At 35.5% G+C, this 20,545-nt stretch overlaps 1 protein-coding gene across 4 annotated transcripts in view; it reads right to left on the bottom strand.

Moving 5' to 3' along the window:
* LOC109063924 (wings apart-like protein homolog) overlaps nucleotides 1-20,545 on the bottom strand; it is a 64,220-nt gene that overhangs the window by 33,147 nt on the left and 10,528 nt on the right. For 3 of the 4 annotated variants that reach the window (XM_042767355.1, XM_042767357.1, XM_042767356.1), the window contains exons 3-5: nucleotides 7,517-8,192; nucleotides 6,339-6,661; nucleotides 5,663-5,778 (exon numbers count right to left, since the gene is read on the bottom strand). In XM_042767355.1, the coding sequence (XP_042623289.1) occupies nucleotides 5,663-5,778; nucleotides 6,339-6,661; nucleotides 7,517-8,192 (1,115 nt within the window). The remainder of the gene's footprint in view (nucleotides 1-5,662; nucleotides 5,779-6,338; nucleotides 6,662-7,516; nucleotides 8,193-20,545) is intronic. The other variant, XM_042767359.1, reaches the window with a different exon arrangement.

Raw genomic sequence — 20,545 nt, 5'->3', positions numbered from 1 at the left:
TTGATCAATAGTGAGGTCAAGGTTAACACTATTACTCTGACATTTACTGACCTAAAAAAAAAGTAACAGTGGATTTAATTAACTTTTAGAGTCAAGAGAAAAACCACACACACACACACACACACACACACACACACACACACACACACACACACACACACACACACACACACACACACACACACACATACTTTAATGCATAACACTAATAAATAAAAATAAATTAGATTAAGATAAATAAGGTCAATTATGTTGTATGTTCCACAACATACTGAAAACTTTTAAACATTGGGGCTGTCAAGAGAGCTGCTTTTTCCCCTAACTTAAATATTTCCAAAACTTGATTTATATATTTAAACTTTAATTCTTTTTTTTTTTTTCAGCTAGGACAATACTCAATTTATAGTAACTTATCAACTCCCCCTACTCTTGCATGTGAGTACATATTTTGACAACATTTTCCATATAAACCTGTCATTTACACACAAAGCATTTTGAAATAGCTCACGCTTCACAAAGTAGTTGCAAGTTTCGTTTACCAAATGTTGTGTCTCATTTACAAAATGATCTGCAATGAAATACTACAAACAAAATTTAAAACCCTCTCACACGATCCAAGATGACATTAAAACTATTTATCCACACGTTCTTAACACTGGGGTCCTTTGGAAGGTGCAAATGAAATGCAAATGCCATCTAAACAGGATGTATCAAACCAAATACTCCAAAATGACCACCTCATTTCCTCATCCATTTGTCCTGTTGTCAGTAGTAGCTCAAGCGTTTGGAATACATCAGAAATAGAACATGGCATCTGTCTACTGTCTTTAGTGTAGCCAAGTGTCATTGATTATAATGGGTTTAATTTATTTTTGATTTGATGTGGCACTAGTATTTAGTGCATCACAGCCGTGGGTGTGGCCAATGGTGTCAATGGATCGATATTTTACTCTAGAGGCAGTTACATGCAAATGTTTGGTCCCTTGTGATATCAAAAAACCGACACTCAAATGACTTTGGCTTGGCTTAAATAAATGCTCTTTTTGTACTGAAGAGGATGTTTAATAGCTGGGTGTGCTCTGAAAATCCATCCTCTTTGACATGGAAATCTTCTCCAGCTCATTTCCTTCTTTCAAAAGATCATGGAAATTTGGATTTTAAAAACTCATGACCCTTGTATTTACCCTTTATAACAACCACATATGGAAAGACAAACAAATCATAAACAGTGAACAGAAACATATTCCATGATGAATGCTGTCTTTAGGTGAACGAAAAGTTAATGAGTAGTGAACTCATCTGTGTAGTTTTCACATGTATTCAGCATACATTGTAAAATATAAAGCAGTTTCAGGGCTCCAGACAACAACAAAAAATGGCTCCTGTAAGAAACTAATTTAAGCGCCAAATTATTTTCTGCAGTTTGAAACAATGAATGAGTGATTACCATGAGACATTTCAGTAAGTTGTACTGTATCTTATATCCATTCATGCTGATTTTGTATTATTGTAGTAAATAAAAATATGATGGGTTCACGTGTCGCTTGAACTGAGGCGCTAAAGCGATCGCTCATGCCTCATTAAAGAGTGCAAAAATGGTATTTATTGCTTGAATTTCATTATGAATTTAGCAGAATTGTAAAGCTGATACTTTGTTTATTAAAAGGTAAAAGAGCACAAAGCTTATTGGGATTACTGGACGGCAAGTGTGCTACAAATAATATGAAGTCAACGCATTAACAGAACACAGCATATATAATTCTGAGAAAAAAGTCAGAATTGTGTGATAAAAAGGTCGCAATTACCTTGTTTTATTTTTTATTTACTGGCAGAAACGGGCTACATCAACATAACAAAAGATGTAATCGCAAAACAACCAGGAAAAAAGGCATTACAAACTAATTTTTAAGTCTGAGTTTAGACTTCAGCTTGTTTACAAACCATCACAACACGGCTGTATGATGCCGCCAATTGATTTAAGTGGCTTTAAATATCAAAATCATGTACGGCTGCACGTTTAATTGAATGCAATTGTCATGCACATCTGGTCAGTAAAGCTGGTTCTGCAATCAGTAGTAAATCTCCAGCATGTGCTTTCAGATGGAGCAGCATTTAATACAGAAATCCTTAGTTCACTTATAAGATACGCAAAATTGCATTCATATTCGCAGACAATATAATTAGGAATGCACCGATCCAATATTTATATCGGGTATCGGCTCCGATACTGCCATTTTTTTCTTGGATCATGTATTGGTCAGAGAGGGCTGATCCAAACCTGAGATTTTTATTTATTTTTTTCGATTGTGGGAATTATTCTGTGTTACTATATTTAAGTCCTTACAAAGTTCTCACAAACTCTTTCTCTGCTGTGGCTGTCAGTCATTCGTTCAGCCTTTAAACTCTGGTCGTGTTCGGTTAGGACAGTCAGCTCAGTAAAGCTCTCTCCAAGATCATTCTGTGTTCCCATTATTTTACTTGATTTATACAGGTCTATGATTTTTCAAAAAGGACTTTATCTTCTTGCCGGAGTTTAATGTTGTTTTGTTACTTGCTACCGGGTGTCTGTGAGAACAAAACGCGGACAGAAACTGAAATTTAAAAAGGCAATTTCACTACAGTCAGCCACTTCTCCAGCAGAGTTACTGCCATCAATTGCCTAAAATTACTTACATACACATACATAAAATAGGGCTGGATGTCATCAACTACCACATGCTAACACATTTTGGACTTATAACAAGCAAGAATTTTTTTTTTTTTTTTTTTAATTGATCAGTTCGATACACCTAATAAAGTGTCTCTCAGATTATGATGTAAAAATGTATAAAGGAAAAGTTTACAGTTTAATTTTTCCAGATTTTAACACTTTTTATAAAAACACTTTTTAATAATTAAAAAACAAATAATAAAAACTAATAATGAAAATAATAAAAGGAAATTACTTATGATATTTTTCTAATAAAAATTACACTGGTTCATCACTAACAGTCTAGTTGTTTAGTTAGAAAACCTAAGCACAATAAACTAAAACATCTCAGAAGTTGTTTCTAAATTCAATCCTTTTAAAATTAAACCAAAAAAGTGCATGAGAGAGAGAGAGAGAGACCAAACACAGATTGCAAGTGAAATATCGCCACATAAATGATTCATGCAGGAGAATCAGTCATTGAGTTTGCTTATCGAGCGAGAGGTGAGCAGGTTCTGCCCATGGCATGTTCAACAGTGGCAGTAAATGTCACTGCGATGCTGAGCTTTGACACGATTCAAACACCTCTCATACTTCACAACTGTCATGAATAAAAACAGCCCTCTTGATTCTTCCTTTAACTTCAATTGCAAACACAATGATAATAATGTTGTGAATTCAATACAAGTTAAGTTCAAATCGAAATCACGTGAGGGATAATACTGATTAGCACAAAAAAAGAGACTAATTTAAAAAAAAAAAAAAGGCAAAAGTAATGCTCATATTTGTTAAAGCACTTACTCTGTACATGATTTATTCAGGAAAAGTTGTTCTTAAGTAACTTAACTGGGGTATATTTGTAGCAATAGCCAAAAATACATTGTATGGGTCAAAATTATTGATTTTTCTTTAGTAAAGATCATGTTCCATATGACATCAGATATTTTGTACATTTCCTACCGTAAATATATCATTATTTTTGATCAGTAATATGCATTGCTAAGAACTTCATATGGACAACTTTAAAGGCGATTTTCTCAATATTTAGATTTTTTGGCACCCTCAAACAACAGAAATCCAAAGTAGTTGTATCTCGGCCAAATATTGTCCTATCCTAACAAACCATACATCAATGGAAAACTTATTCAGCTTTCAGTTGATGTTTAAATCTCAGTTTCAAAAAAATGTACCCTAATTACGGTGGTCCTGGGTCACATTTAAGCTGTAATGTCATTAAAATCAGTCTTCTGGATGCTGTGGCCTAATGGTTAGAGGGTCGGACACCCTCAATACTCGCAACTGAGGTGAGACCCTTGAGCGAGGCACTGAACCCTCAACTGCTCCCCGGGAGCCACAGCAAAAATGGCTGCCCACTGCTTCCGGGTGTGTGTTCACTACTGACTGCTGTGTGTGTGCACTTTCATGGGAAAAATGCAGAGCACAAATTCTGAGTATGGGTTACCATATTTGGCTACGTCTCGTCACTTTTCTTTTTTTACTTTCAATAATCAGGCACGGGCAGTATTTCAGATACATGTTTTTAAAATAAGTATTTGGAATACAAAACACTATTTTGTATTTAAAAAATCTAATGTATTTTGTATTTAAATACATTTAAGATTAGTATTTTTATATTTTCAAAGTACATAAAACGCTTTGTGCCAGTCAACCTCTTTAACAGGGTGCTGATTTCATTCATCAACTAGTTCAGACACGCCTCCTCCCCCCAACATTCATCACATGAGCTGCAGCTGTACAGCTCCATCCAGCATTGAGTGAGCGACTTTACTTTGCGGAGCCTGGCGAAAGTATAAATCCCGCTTTAAGCGGATGCATTAACTCCTCGTCTGCACACACTCTCTTTGAAATAAGAATCGTTGCCACATTTCTTGTTAACATCTTTCATTTATCGCTGTCTCGTTTGTTTTTGGCCAGTTTGGAGAAAGCCTCACCAAACCTGACCAGACAGGCCTTTGCGATCACAGGAACTTAAAGACGCTTATACAAACACGGATGGGTGACATGAATGGAGATGGCACCAGATCGGCGATGTATTATTTGGTTTCCCAACAAGGTCCATCGCCCAACACAAAATCAATTTGCTGAACGCATAAACTGTATTTTCCAAAGCAAGTGCGCGTAGAGTGGGTGACGTCATGTGCACTACCACCAGTGGCAGTAGACAAACGTGGTTGTCACGGCGACCGTCACAGCCCTAACCGACCTCCCGGTTTTTATCCAAAATATCTTAAATTGTGTTCGGAAGACAAACAAAGCTTTTGGAACGACATGGGGGTAAGTGATTAATGACAAAATTTTCATTTTTGCCCTCAAAGCTTTTTTGTTGTTGTTGATAAGGACTTCATAAAGACTCATTACAAGTATGGGAATATGATATGGTGATCAAAGAAACCATGGAGTTCCAATACCTTTTCCTACCACTGTTTAATACGTAGAGTCAACGATAATTAAGCCATTCACAATCTAATTCCCCCGGATAATGTCAACACTGTGATGCCATCAAAATGTTGCTCTGTTTGAGTTTTTATATGCTTAAAGTTCAATCATGACTTAAACAATCAATCATAACCCCAGAGAAGGCTGTGCGCACATACAGCAGCCACAGGAACATTCGTAATAATGGCTAAGCTGTCAGCGGGGGTGAGCAACATAACTGCATTACTTTATAACTTGTCATTATAGATGAAGGTCACGCTGCAGACAACAGCGTGATGCCCGTTCCACCCTCTGCCTTCACCACACTTCCGTTAGCGTAAATAAACAAGAAAACAACAAATCAAATGCCTACATCATTTCTTTACATTGGCAGTAGGGCAAAAATTACATTGGTGAAATGGGCAAAACAACCTTTTGATTCTAAATGACATGACACACAGTACAAAACGCTAAAAATACTGGCATCAGCTTAACGATGGGAAATATGAATAGAAAAGGAGACGATATGAAGCTCACCTTCTTAGGTCCACTGAAAATCTTCCTGCTGCTCTCCTTGGCTGTCTCCTGAGCTCTGACCTGAGGTTTCCTTATTGTCTCAGAGGGAATGAGGACTTCTGGGATTTCCAGAGGATCTGTAAAACCACAAACAAACATCAGCCATGTGTCTGCTAAATGTTCTAAAAGGAAAATTAGTTCTCTGAACTGTTGACAAGTACAGTTAATCAGCAATGGACATGTAACTAGAGTCATAGATAAATATTTGAAATTATACAAAAAAAAAGGCAAAATAACAGATGAATACGTTAAAAAAAAATGTGTAAATGTCCATGTGTGAATCTAACAAACACATGTTGGGGACATATTTCACAATTAACCAACAAATAAACTAACTAACTAACAAATAAACAAATGTATACATCAATTACTAATAAATAAAAACTAAACTAACAAGTAAATACCTAAATAAATAATAATATATTCCTAATATAATATACACACTTTTTTAGGAAATATGTGCTTAACTGTCTGAAAAAAAAAATGCCACAATGAAAAAAAACAACAACAACAACAAAAAACCCTTCATTTTCTGTATGCAAAAGGTAAAAAAAACTGTGCAGATTAATTGTGGATTTATACAGGTACTGCAACGTAAACAGAGCGCAAAGTTAGTGTGTTGTGTGTAAATACTGACCGTTTTCAAGGATGTGACTGTGACCTGCAGTGTGACTGCTCTGAGAGCTTTGCATCACTCTGGTCTGAGGAGTGTCAACATTAGTCACTGTATACATCAGTGGCACTGCTACACTTGCTGCAGCCTTCCGCTTAACTTTCCTTCTTTCAGAGGAACCCTCCTCTTCCTCACTGTCACTCAGTTCATCAAAGCCGAAGTATTTGATCCTGTAGTTAGAGCTTCCTGAAGCAGAGTCGTCATCCTCAGCCACAGCATCAGTCTCATCAAACCCAAAGAGTTCCAGCTTACTGCTCTTCATTTTGCTCTGTGTGGGTCTGGATTGACTAGAAACCCAACAGACAAACAGTCTGAATCTCACACAAGTAGACTTCCAATCAAACATGAAAGAATGAGGCAAAGTGAGAGCAACCAATAAATTATTAATTTGACAGAATTACTGGCAGCTCTGAGGATTATAAAAAAATTCTTCATCAACGTATACCTAATCATACTTGATCATCTTAAGTATCTTAAGTAGCGCTGGTTAAGCAAAAAAAAAAAACAATTCTAACAATTTTATTTGTTAAGTAGGGGTGTCATTACTCGATTAAATTGGAGTACCAGATTTTTATAGGGGTTCTTTCAGAGCCACTTCAATGAAGTGTAAGAGATTGAAACTAGGCGCAATCAAATAAATATTTTCAAAGGTCTTGAATTGGATGATGTTTATGTTCACGTCTCTATTTTTAAGCACTCTATATATAAGCATCTGATATTTCTAACCCGTTGCGCACAAGCATCAAAACAAAATAAATAAAAACAAAATAAAAAAAAACAAATAAAACAAATGATAAATTTAAACAAAAACAGAAAAAAAAAAAAAAAAAAAAAAATGAAATCCATATGCCACAAAACAAGACTAATAATAATCAAAAACAAAAAAATACCAAAAAACACCAAAAAAAAAAAACCTAACATCACAAAAAAACAAAAACTCTATAAAGACAAAACAATTCAAAACTAAACTAAAACAAAACAACCAAATAAAAAGGGAGAGAAAATGTCTAAGATCCAGCGTGAGAACTACAGATTATTAGACTGAGACCACTGTCCAAAAATAGTATGAAGTACAGCTCAATATAAATGCAGCACTAAGAATTTCATGTGATTACAGCACTGTTCTTACATGCAACTATTACCTGAAAGGTTTGCTTTCTGTCTCGGTTTTCTTCCTCTGTCTTCCTGCATCTCCTGGACCAGCTGCTGGGGCACTGGCTGTGTACTCCTCCATACTGCGGTCCATGGAGTCCTGGAAGGTGACGTTAAACATGGAAACACAAGATGGATGTAACACTGTAAAGTCTCTCGTCCGACCTCTGTTTGTTGTTTTCCCAGCATTTTCAGCCCCGCTGTTCTGCGACACTCCCGTGGAGCTTTGACTGGAAACACTTCCATCGGGTCCACCAGGCTGTTTGCCTTTATTGGGTCTGCAGTACGTTTTGCAGTTGGATGCCCTGAGCACAGACTGAGAGTGGTCCTCGCTTTCAGATGGCTCAACGGGAACATTAAAATCCCTTTGGCCAAACTCGTCTAACCGAGTCTCAGTGGAGGATTTGCCCTGAATGTTGCTGCGACTGTAACTACTTGATGCCCACACGGTAGAAGGAGGGTCTTTAGGTCCAGTAAAGAGGGATGTGGAGCGTGCTCCCAGACCGACCACAGCGCTCCAGGCATCATAAGAATCCTTGTCCTCTGTTTTTTCAGACTTTAACGTGGTGGTCTGGGCAAGAGGTCTCGTGTCGCTTTCAGAAGGGTTTTTGTACCATGAGTAGCTGTGGTGGTCTGTGCTCTCAATGGACCAACTCTGCGTTTTTCCTACAGAAAAGGAAGTCAAACGTCAATTACATATAACAGAGATCTTGATCAGTCATGTTCCTAAATCAACAGGAACTAGGTTACTGAAAAATAGCTACATTAATAAACAAAATCAAGAGAACTTGGTCTAATGTTAAACTTTCAGCAATAATCAGTTACCTAAGCAAAATCCTGTTGTAACTAGATGTAACTACTAAAGTTGCACTGCCTCATTTGTTTGTCTCTCTGGCCAAAATGACTCCATTAGGGCTCCACGATAGTGGTTACTACTGATTTGAAAATGTATTCTATCTGAACTATTGCTATTTCATGCAAGCACACAGAGTTTTTGTTTTGGATTTGATTTATTTTCTTTAAGTAATAATTTAAAGCATTCTATAGATATATTTATCATGTCTGTGAGGCATGTTTTCACCGAGTTTCAGTTCATTTTTCAAAAATTATTTTTGTACTCCTGTTAAAGACGAGACGCAGAAAGCGCATTGTGTTTGTTTTCTTTATTTTATAAAAGCACAATGTTTATATTTTAAATTCACACAAAAAAAAAACAAAATACACTTAGCAGAAACAAATAATACACCTACCTTAACTTTATACGTGCAAAAATGACGGCGTATCTATTGAAAAAACATGCAAGTGATCACGCTGGCGTCTCCATATCCTGAAGCGCACAAACTATTGGATATAGTGCACATTTATCTGGGTCTAACGTTTAAACATTGTTATAAGCTTGAACTGTTTTATATCTATAGATTTTATTTTAGGCGAGTCGTGATTATTTGAGAAGGCCAAATTGATCAAACATAGGCTCACTGTCTAACGCTGGCCGCTTGGTCGTTACTTTTTGGTCGTAAAAAAAAAAAAAAAAAAAAAAAAAAACCTTATATTTAACAAACAAAAAATCTGAGGGGCATGTGACTGCAGTGGAGGATAGTCCATAAGACATTGAGCCATGAGATGTTCAGTTTGAAGCCCTTAAAACACTTAATTTAGATTTTCTTTTTATTTCATTTATCTTCAGACGTTTTGAGTTTAAATTTCAGCTCAGTGAAGCACTTTAAGCACCAACACTTTTTCAATAAGTTACCTTTCTTGTAGAATTGTGCTTCAAATAAAGAACTTTATGTTGACCAGATTGTTAGTTAATCATTTACAAGTCAATATTGCCTATATGGCGATATTTAAAAAAAAAAAAAAAAAAAAGTAAACTTGTAAAACTGCGGTGTTAAATGTAATGTAGTCGAAAATTGCACACGTGCAACCAGTGCAAAAATTTAGTCTAGAGCCCTGCAACCACTAATTTTTTGGCCATATCGCCCAGCCCTACCTTAAACTATATACAGTCACATATGAAGCAACATTTTCAGTTACTGACAACATTGTGAAAATACTCTATTCATTATTCAGCAGCCAAAATCATCTGATAATGCGAGGGTTACTGAGATATTATGAAAACATGGAAGCCACCAAGTTTTATGTAAAATAAAACAACTCCTCTTAGATCACTGATTTGACTGGAGTCAGAAGTTCTACACATTTCTATAGGTTTAAAACTAGTGCACCAAGTCTCGAAGACACACTTAGCCCATCAATTTTCTCTGATCTCTGATCCCATGACTAGTCAAACACAGGCCAGAAGACACACTGCTAGACATCCTCAAAGCAATGATCACACGTCTGCAGCCATAACACTGTCTACATCATAGACTGGCAGACAACTCTCGCTATTTACCATTCTTCCATTACTGTACGTATTCTCCATTACACCAATAACCACAATTAAGTCTATGTACTGTGAACTAGGAGACAGGACAAAACTTTAATGACAGCTTTGGAGAAAGGTCCTCAACCTACAACACCCCCATTGAGCTCCATGGCAGAGGTATTCAGTGTTGCAGAAAGGTTGTTAGGTCTAAAAACCATCTATTACACAACAAAACTTACACAATTTCAGTTATATCATCACGTTGGTAATTCAGAACATTCCCCTATTTATTAGAGTGTGAAGAGGTGAAAAAGACAAATTAGGCCGTCACAATCACCTCAAACATCTTGACTTTTGTAAAACATCATCCAAATGAACATTTATTCACCACAAACCTATTAACGACAATTTAAAGCATTGTCAAACTACCCATCACTCACCAAAGACTGAATTCTGTTCAAATCTTTGTTGAAAATGGGTTTATGTAACAGACCTATAAACACATCTGAATTAAAGTCTGTGTAATGTATGAAAACGTCAAGTCAAAGGGTGCTCATACTGAATGTTCGAATAGGGCAGGAGAAGTAATTCATTTTCAAAAGGGGTTTGTGTTTAGGCAACGTGACAGACAACCACTGACAATGCAACAACGTTAAGCAGTAGTGAACTATGCAAATGCACAATGCCATAATACAGCGATAAATCACAAGTAGACTGTACAATGAATCAAACTTTGATATGGTCTAATGTCTGTGAATATTAACCTGTTAACCTGCATCCCCATTATGGTACTCACAGCTGAAAATGACCTACCTAACTCAAACTTGTAATAGTTCCTGACTTCAGTGTGCTACACACACAATTTTGGTGTCTTTGGAGGAAAATAATGCTCAAAAAGATAAAAAGTTATAGACCTTGAAGTGCCTTGAAAAAAAATTGTATCACACTGATAAAAATACAACAAAAAATCACTCCAGCAACAAACAAAAAAAGTAATAATTTGAAAAAAGTAGATATGTGCTCAACAACTAATTTGACTGTCGTTTAAACAGAAGTTTTGTATCCGACTAGTCTAAAAGCAAGAAACTACCAAAAGATGGTAAGAAAAAAAACGTTGTGTGTGTGTGTGTATAATTACGTACATTAGAAATACCATTAGGCAGTCGTTTAAAAAAAATAAATAAATAAATAAAAATAGACCAACAACACACTCAACGTCAGCCAATGCTTATTTATTACAATCAGCTGGGGAAATGCAGAACCATGAAAAATCAATCAATAGCCTGACAGAATTCTTCATCTTCATATAACGTTTGCCAACATATTAAAACACAAGACAAAAACAATAGGGAATTTTATTAAGGAATATCATTAAAACGGCTTTTAAAAATATACTTCGTCATGTAGGCTATATCATCTAAAAACAAAACAAACAAAAAGAAAGACAGGACCTGAGGCGATTAGGGTTTCCATCCAAAGTTGCGAATTAAACCTGTTTCCATCCAACGCATCAAAGAGAACAAAATCGTCACTTTCTGTTAAACTGGCACTAAATATCAGTAAGAAAACTAGGAGAACTGAATATAATAATTTTCATATATGATAAATTACTTAGCGAGCAGACGAAACACAATAAATGATGTCATTGCTTTCGGAGGCGGAACCTTACATGAGTCTTTCCTCAGACATATTAAAAACACCATACAGAAATACTTTGATGACAGACTTTGCTCAGGCATTTCAGAACGACCATAACAACATTTCAGATGCTGTGGAACAAGATCAGTCCGCTGGTAGTCAAAGTCAAATATTTTTTTTTTATATGCGCTTAGAGGAATTTTTTCGCAAAATGCATTTCCATCTCCCATTATTCGCATTAATCCTTTTTCGCACAAGTCAAAAACCACCTCAAACCAGTGTAAAATCTTTTTTGCTAATTAAGGGATTTTTATTCGAAATTTGGTGTTTCCAGCACTCGTTTTCTCTTGCGTATTAAAACAGGGTGATGGAAACATTCCTGTACTTGAAAAAAAAACGTAGAGATAATGAAAAGCAAGCCAACAGAATTTCGGAAAGTGCCAGGACATCACGCAGCACCACCGAAGTGGGTCTTCGAGGAATAGACGGCGTGGACAGGATCGCAGCGGCGACGGTCTGTAGTGAATGACATTAGCTTGCTTTGGCTTGTCTCTAAGCTAACGCCTATGTGCCTGTAATGAATATGATTACGCATCGCTCCAGTAGAGTTATTGTAAGCCAATCTGACATTACACAGTTCACACAAAACTTTTCAGTTTCCTTCTAATTCAAAATAATCCCACACCTTGCTCGTCTTTCGCATGGTCACTTTTGAGCATGCCACAACTGACACGAAGAAAACTCATGCGAGCCATGAGGTAAAAATGTAGTTTACATCCCGAAACACTTTAAAAAATAATGTATTTTTCAAATGTTTTATTTTAACTTATTTAAAAATGTTTTAAATGTAACAATGGGAATTTGATAGTAACATAAAATGTAGGGATGGGTCACAATTTTCGAATATTCGATTAGTCGATTTAATTACAGAATATCGATTAGGCTGTGCGATTATTTTCTAAGGATGTGAACCGTGCTGACCCCCAAAGCCCGGTTCGTTTGACTAATGTGATCGCTCCGTGCCACGCTCGGACGCAGTTGGTTAGAAGAGGTGGGCGAGAGCGCGGTTCAGTTTAATTAGGGTGCGGTACGCATGCAGTGTAAGCGCTAACTGCGCTGGAGCAGGGAACTACTGATACGCGCAGCATGATTACGTGAACATTTCTGAGTGGCAAACGCAATAGATCTATAAAGCCATATGGCCTAAACGACTCAAAATAATAAACCACAAAGTTAACAAAATGATGCACTCCACGGTGCTGAGCGAGGAACTTCCTGTTTCCCGTATTGAGTCATGATTACGAGCTAGCTGCATTAAAATGATTTGTTATTTTTGAAAAAATAAAATGTAATATTCCACTGGTTAATAACCATAAACATTTACCGCCCATATATAAAAAAATTTCGACTCTGTTATGTTGATTTTTCTGAAGTAAATAATGTTGTGACTATTCACAAGCTTTTAATTATGGTATAAATGCTTGGAAATAATATGTAACATTTTAATCGCAATAAGCTTTGGGCTTTGTTACTTTTTATTATAACACAAAGCCTAAGCCTTCTGTCAATTTTAAGATAAAATACAAACAATAAATGTTTTTTATGCTCTTTAATTTGTAGTGAGATATTCGCCTCCTTGCAAGCAGCATGTGAATCAATTATATTTTCCTGTTTTATATTTGCAGCACGAAATAAAAACTAATAAATATTTGAGTGCATGTTGAAAAAAAAAACAGAACAATTTAATACAAACGGGTGTCTCTTCTTAAAGTAAATCAATTTGAGTTTAAAAATCGTCAGTAAGCCTAGTGGGGTTTTTTTCGTGTTAAATGTGAAGAATGACAGGTGCACATACATTTTTTTTTTTATTAATTTTTTGGCAGAGTATACAGGTGTAATATATTCACTTTTGCTTCACGCAATGTAACATTATTTTATTATCGTAATTTTGAATATTCCTAAAATATTATGACGCTAATCTTATTTATATATAAATGTTGTAGCCATAATAATAGTTTAGTTTTGGTTTTTAATGGCAAAGACGTCATATTTTGTTTCGATTCTTTATTAATTGAATTCAGAAATATGACTGGAACATTTTATGTTTGTTAAATTCAAGTTTGTTTGTTTTTTTAAATAGCCTACAAAGCGGCCAGTGCAAGACAGTGAGTTGAGCATTTTTGATCAGTTTATCCTTCTCAAAAAAAAAAATAATAATAATAATTTATATATTTATATATAACTACTTACATATATATATTTTTTTTTTTTTTTTTTTTTTTTTACATATATATATTTTTTTTTTTTTTTTTTTTTTTTTTTTTTTTTTTTATTATAATGGCTACAACAGCAGCTGTGTAATGAGGACAGCGACACGGGCTCAGGTCGGACTCGGGCAGATGTAATGTGTTTTAAGCCTAATATTCATGGCTGAATTAATCTGTTCTAATCTTTTTTAATCTGTAAACTTTTTTAAAAAATGCTATTAATGTTCATGCTCATTTTTAAAATAGAAATGTCCTAGGCTCCTACAGCCTTGTGAGCAGTTAATAATCGACGGACTGTTATTTTAATAATTGCCGTCATTCTGTTACATTATATTAGTATGTTTCAGCGATCATACAACCATCAATTGGCTTGGGTTAGGATAGACTATTCACTAATAAATTAAACAGTTTGTTATCATACAGATTAAAAGCCTGAATAGTCTCTCTCCCTCTCTCTCTTTTTATGGGTGTGTGTTTATGTGTGCGTGAGTGCATGCACGGGAGGGGTGCGATTTTCGACTACTAATCAAATAATACCCAGCGATTATCGAATATTACTTTTGCTTAAAATGAACATCCCTAATAAAATGGTGGTAAATTGAATGATTATCATGTTGTTGTTGTTTTTTCTTGTTTTATTGTTTTTAGTGTCGACTAGTATGAGCTGTACCGTTTAGTGGACTAGTTGACTAGACCCGCACATCCCTAGTTGAAAGTCTCATGTCTCATGAGTGTCTATTTTAAATCCAAAGAAGATGCCATGAAAAATGAGATTCCTGCAACCATTTTTCTGAGACTATGTCTATGTATGCCAATTACAGTACACCCTGAGATTGCTAGAAATATAGCATTTACACTGATATACACTCAAACAGTCGGTAATCACATGCTGATGGCGTTAATACAGATGGTAATCATACAGAGGGGCCATATATTCAATAATAACACTATTCATATAGACCACATTCACACTGATAGCTGTCTATCACACGCTGATTATCAGTCATAGAGATGGTAATCATGCAGATACAGCCACATTCCACACAAAACACACGCACATAAAATATTGAAAAAAAAGAAGAATTATTTGTGCAAAAAGCTGATCGCTAAGTTACACCCCCATCAGATGACGGGTGCGTCACAGCATGCATCATGAGCCGTTATGAGAGAGCGACAGAATTCAAATAAACAATATTCTGCTTATCTTTGACTTTTTTTTTTTAGTGGATGGTCTCATTCTGTTTGTATGCTACAGAACCTTGCTGTTTTTTACTACCAAAACACATTTTTTTTTGAGCATAGGTTGTTCAATAATGGATACAAACAATACTGTCCCTGAAGAACTGTGACGTAAACAAAGGAATAACTATCCATATTACAACGTTATTGCTTCGTTGGACTAAAAGTGCTCTATGAGATGTCGTTCAGTGGATCCTTACCTTTCTAACTAAACCGGGATTTACAGCTGTGGATTTGTTTACTACTCGCTATTACGACAAATCTGGTACGTACTGCATTTTGTTTATGCATGTTTTGATGTGTACTGCTTACACAAATTTAGCAAATACGTTCCTTATAAGCTTTCCATTGAAAAACAGCGATCTGTCCTTGATGCTTGAGGCTTAGACCTTTATAATGATATAGTTTGTAAAGATGAATTTTGTCCCATTTCATTTAATCTATGTGTAATCATTGACACATGCAAACAAAGAGTGTTCAGTGCGTCGGCGTCCAGGTGTGGGTTAACAGGTTAAAGTGCAGAAAGACTGCTTTTTAAATATTAAGTCAACATATTCTTTGTGTATATAAGCATTTCACCATTTATTTGATAAAAATATTGTCATAGCACATGCACACAGCAAATCATAAGGTTTTCACAACAATCTGTCAAAATAAAAATCAGTTTAACTTGAAGAAATTAGCAGAAACACATTACTATTATACAGAAGAATGTACTTCAAGATAATAATAATAAGAAAATTATTAAAGCTTTATATTTTCAGGAATATCACACTATTTTTCTCCCATGATTTAATTAAACTTGTAGTGCAGCACTTCGATTGCTAAAAAAATAAAAAAGTTAGTTTAATTCAATTACATTTTAAAAGATTAAATTGTTGATGTTCAGTGCCTTTACTTGATGACCACTGATAATAAAATTGTATTAAATCAGTGTTTCCAACCAGATTGAAAATTGAAGTATGAAAAAAGTTGGTGACTCGACTTTAAAGGGGACTCAACCACCATTTTAGTTGTGATACAGTGTTTCAGTCTAAATTTACAGTGGTGTTTTAGGAAGCCAAACAATTATAATAAGAATATTAATAATTTTATTATTTTTTTTTTTCTCCTATGACAGCAATAGCCTTATATTGTAAACTACTTTCTCTGCAAAAAAAAGGAAAAAAAAGAAAGAAAATTCATATTTCATAGGTAGCCTAAGCCTACATTATTTTACTTTACACTACAGTAGGGAAGTTACAATAATTTTGTCCTAATTTCTACACTTGCAAGAGGTAAACCCTTAAGCTTTTATTTTGATGGAAACTGAAGTCAAGCTTTTATTTTGTCGGAAAACTCCAGCTTCTGTGAAAACAAGTTTACAAACGTGTCTCATTACAAATCGAATGAAATATTGTAATCATCTGCCCATCAAAATTTTGGATATTATTTAAACGTGAAAAAGTGTAACTTGTGTAATTTTGGTCATCCCTTTTTTCTGTAAAAAAAATAAAATATAAATTAGGGAAAAAAATAACAAAAATACTGATAAGATAATAATGATATGAATTCTACTAATAAAAACAATATAAAATGCACTAAGGATTAATGAGCTACTGGATTCATGAATATTAATCAGGTTGTGTGCGTTCGCTCGAACTGATTTGCTGAAATCAATGCAGGGACAATAATAGGTGAGCGCCAGCCAATGAGATTGCCGTTTGCGCATTAGTTCCGCCCACTACAGGAAAACCCAGCAGTTCCTAATAGCTGAAGAATTGCAAAGGAAAGCTGTTATTTTGACAAGAAAATACAACAAAGAATATCATTTACATGTAGTACGTCAATTCTCTCTCTCTCTCTCTCTGCGTGTGAAACACAAAGCTACAGCCATTCACCCTCACACAAAATATAACTTAAAGTAAAACAAATACAAAAAATATAACAGATCGCTTGATGGAGAGTGAAACTATCACAGATCGCTTGATGGAGAGTGAAACTCTGAAGCGCTCAGTCAGAGAGTGCTCGGTGAGTAAAAATATATCTGTACTAAACTTATACTTAGCCTCCAACTCACATACTGGCAAATAAAATCTGAGGATTTATTAGCCATTGGCTAATATTAGACATAATTTAGTCACCCAGAGTGAAGATTTAGTCGCATATGCTAGTAATTTACTAGCAATGTAGAGGGTTGATGTGCTTCAGTTTGAAACACGCAGTGCACACAGACTCATGTTATAATGAGAAATGTAAAAAAAAAAAAAAAAAATCAGTTTATTACAAAAATGTGGCTGGACAGATAAAACTGTGGTGGGCTGCCATAGTTCAGTTAAAGGTCAGCTGAAGTGCTTTTTTTTTTTTTTTAACACGCAGTGTTATTGTATGTGTTGACGTAATTTCAACTGAAACAGGAAGACAAGGCAGAACACATCAAGCAGCCCCACCCCCTTTTTTAAATGGCCAACAGAATTTCATTTATATAACAGCTTGGGCCAGAGCTGTTGAGCTCAGTAAATCCGCATTTGACAGCGTATGACAGCCACAGACTAATCGATTAGCCCTTTAGATTCAATATGAAACTGTTAATAAAGTGATTATAATGATGTTGATCATGTGTAGTTTAAAAAGTGCGTTATCCTTCTATTTGGGGAAGTCATGGGCTAGTGTTTAGAGAGTTTGACTCCTAACCCTAAGGTTGTGTGTTCAAGTCTCGGGTAGGGATGGGCGATATGGGCTTTAAAATGTATCATGATAATTTCTGATATTTATTGCGATAACGATATCAATGACGATAATTTAGGGAATCCTGTTTTTTTTTATTTTTTTTTTTTAGAGAAAATTATTAGCTTTCCTATTTTTACCCAAAATAGGGTGTTGTGAGCAGTACACACGACTGTTTAATTCATACTAGAAGCCGGAGGGCGCCCTTGCGCAGAAACTCCACATATGCATAGTAGAAGTAGTGCTCCAGGAAATCACTAATATGGACAGAGGTATCCAGTGATCGCTGTAGCTGAATAAAACGCACATAGAGAAATCTTTACTGAGGAAACCTGAAGACAATAAACATGCGATTGCACAAAACACATGGTCTGTGTTCTTCAAGCAATCTTGGGTATTTGTAAAGTGTATTTATAATGCAATGGTAATCGACATAGCTTTTATCACTGTATATAATGCTATAAAATAGTATGATTTCTGCCTTATTCTGATACGAAAGCACATCTGATCTCAAAAATAAGTTATTTCAAACACTCGTCTATGTTATGAAGTTAATATGGAGAAAAAGCACGTCAAAAAATAATATCTTTGTTGGACAACAGGTTTGTAACCGAATCATACACATGTAAAACTGTATTGCACACGTGCTACTGTAGTACATTTATTCAAGGCTCAGACCGATTTTTGTAGCACTGTACAGTGTTATCCAAACCTGTTCCAGATTGTAGAAGGAGCTGCTCAATTTCATGTTCGACTTCCTTCACGTCACTCCACAGAGTCGCACACAGAAATATGTCAACAACTAGATTTTATCATAATTATCGCGGGAAGACTAATTCTTATCGTGGGGAGAATTTTTACCGGTATATCGCAAACGATAAGATATCGCCCATCCCTATCATGCAATAAATGGAAAGCATAGTTAAAGCTCTGATCTCTCCATAATTAGTTTGTTTCGATGTTCTAGGTGTTATTAAGCAATGCTGTGGTTCCGATTTCCACAGAAGTAATTTGCCATTCATCTTGGATAATACATACGCTTTAGTAGAACATTTGAGAAGTTCACTTTGAGAAGGTGAAGATTTATTTATTTATTATTTTTGCATACTGGATAATTAACTTTTGAGTTTTAAATCTCCTTACATTTAATTGAAACAGACTGGACACATTAATCTTAGATGCATCGGCATCATACTGTCCAATGATTTTATTGCCTATAGAATTTTCCATCCTTATTTTTTTATTTTTATTTTTTCAAATAAAGACAAGGTAGTTACAAGTGTAATAACAGTAATAGTTGCAAACTGTATTATTTAGACTATAAGTCTATGGTAATTTACAAATGACCTCAAACTCCATACACAGCGTTTCCTTTAGATTGGCAGGTTTGAGCGCAGGAAAATACAGTTTATGCATTCAGCAAATTAATTTTTTGTTGGGCGATGGACCTTGTTGGGAAACCAAATAATACATCGCCGATCTGGTGCCATCTCAATTCATGTCACCCATCCGCATGTGTACAAGTGTCTACACGTTCTCGTGATTGCAAATGCATCCCCCACCAACTTTGCACAGACCGCGCGTGCAGATGAGGAGTTAATGCGCCCGCTTAAAGTGGGATTTTTACTTTCGCTTAGCTCTGCGAGCCTCCACTGACTGTGCACAGACCTTCCCAAATGGACAAGGCTTTTTTCAGTGAACCGTGTATATACCGGTGTGTCAGTGTTTGTGTCAGTACCTCATAAATAGGACAAGGCAGTTGATTGTCGGAGATTTGCCACGTGTTGTGCCACATACAGTATAGCATCACTGATTGAATATGAGTTCTATAGTATTTTGTCGTGTCGCGCCACGCAGCTCGCAGGGTGTATTTAACTTTCTTATTTAGGCTACTTTCTTGTTTAACTATTATTTTCTTGATATTTATTTTAGTGTTTTGCAGGCTGCGTATTCAATGACGGAAGTGCTCAAACATGCACGTTTGTTAGATGAATGTGCCTCAATTAGTATTTGTTATATATATATATATATATATATATATATATATACCGTATTTTCCGGACTATAAGTCACACTTTTTTTTCATAGTTTGGCTGGTCCTACGTCTTATAGTCAGGTGCGACTTATTTATCAAAATTAATTTGACATGAACCAAGAGAAATGAACCAAGAGAAAACATTACCGTCTACAGCCGCGAGAGGGCGCTCTATGCAGCTCAATGCTCCTGTAGCCTACCCCTGAAAACATTAACTGAAAACAACTGAAAACTGTTAACTGAAATATTAACTTAAAGACAACTGAGAAAGACTGAATGCAAACAAAATGCCCCCAAAAAGAAAATCCTATTCTGCAGATTAAAATCTGCAGGTAGTAAGATATGCAGCCGATCTGGTAGGTTACAGGAGCACTGAGCAGAATAGGGCGCCCTCTCGCGGCTGTAGACGGTAATGTTTTCTCTTGGTTCTTGGTTCTAAATCAATGTTTTTTTCCTCATCATGACGTATTTTTGGACCGATGCGACATATACTTAGGTGCGACTTATAGTCCGAAAAATACGGCATGTATATTATATATATATATATATATATATACACACACACACACAACACACACACACACACATAGATTATATAATTAATATTTATTATATATCAACACCGTTAGTTGGTCCATTACCACCGTGGTGGTAAAAATCTGCCACCGTAATTCGCCCAAAGCCACAATAACAATAACTATAATGATATTACAATCCAAACAAACGGATCATAATATTGTTGTTGTTGTTGTACTGCATTAAA

Source organism: Cyprinus carpio, chromosome A12 (assembly GCF_018340385.1).
Source record: "Cyprinus carpio isolate SPL01 chromosome A12, ASM1834038v1, whole genome shotgun sequence".
In the NCBI taxonomy this organism is placed as follows: domain Eukaryota; kingdom Metazoa; phylum Chordata; class Actinopteri; order Cypriniformes; family Cyprinidae; genus Cyprinus; species Cyprinus carpio.
This window is presented reverse-complemented; position numbering and strand designations above follow the sequence as displayed.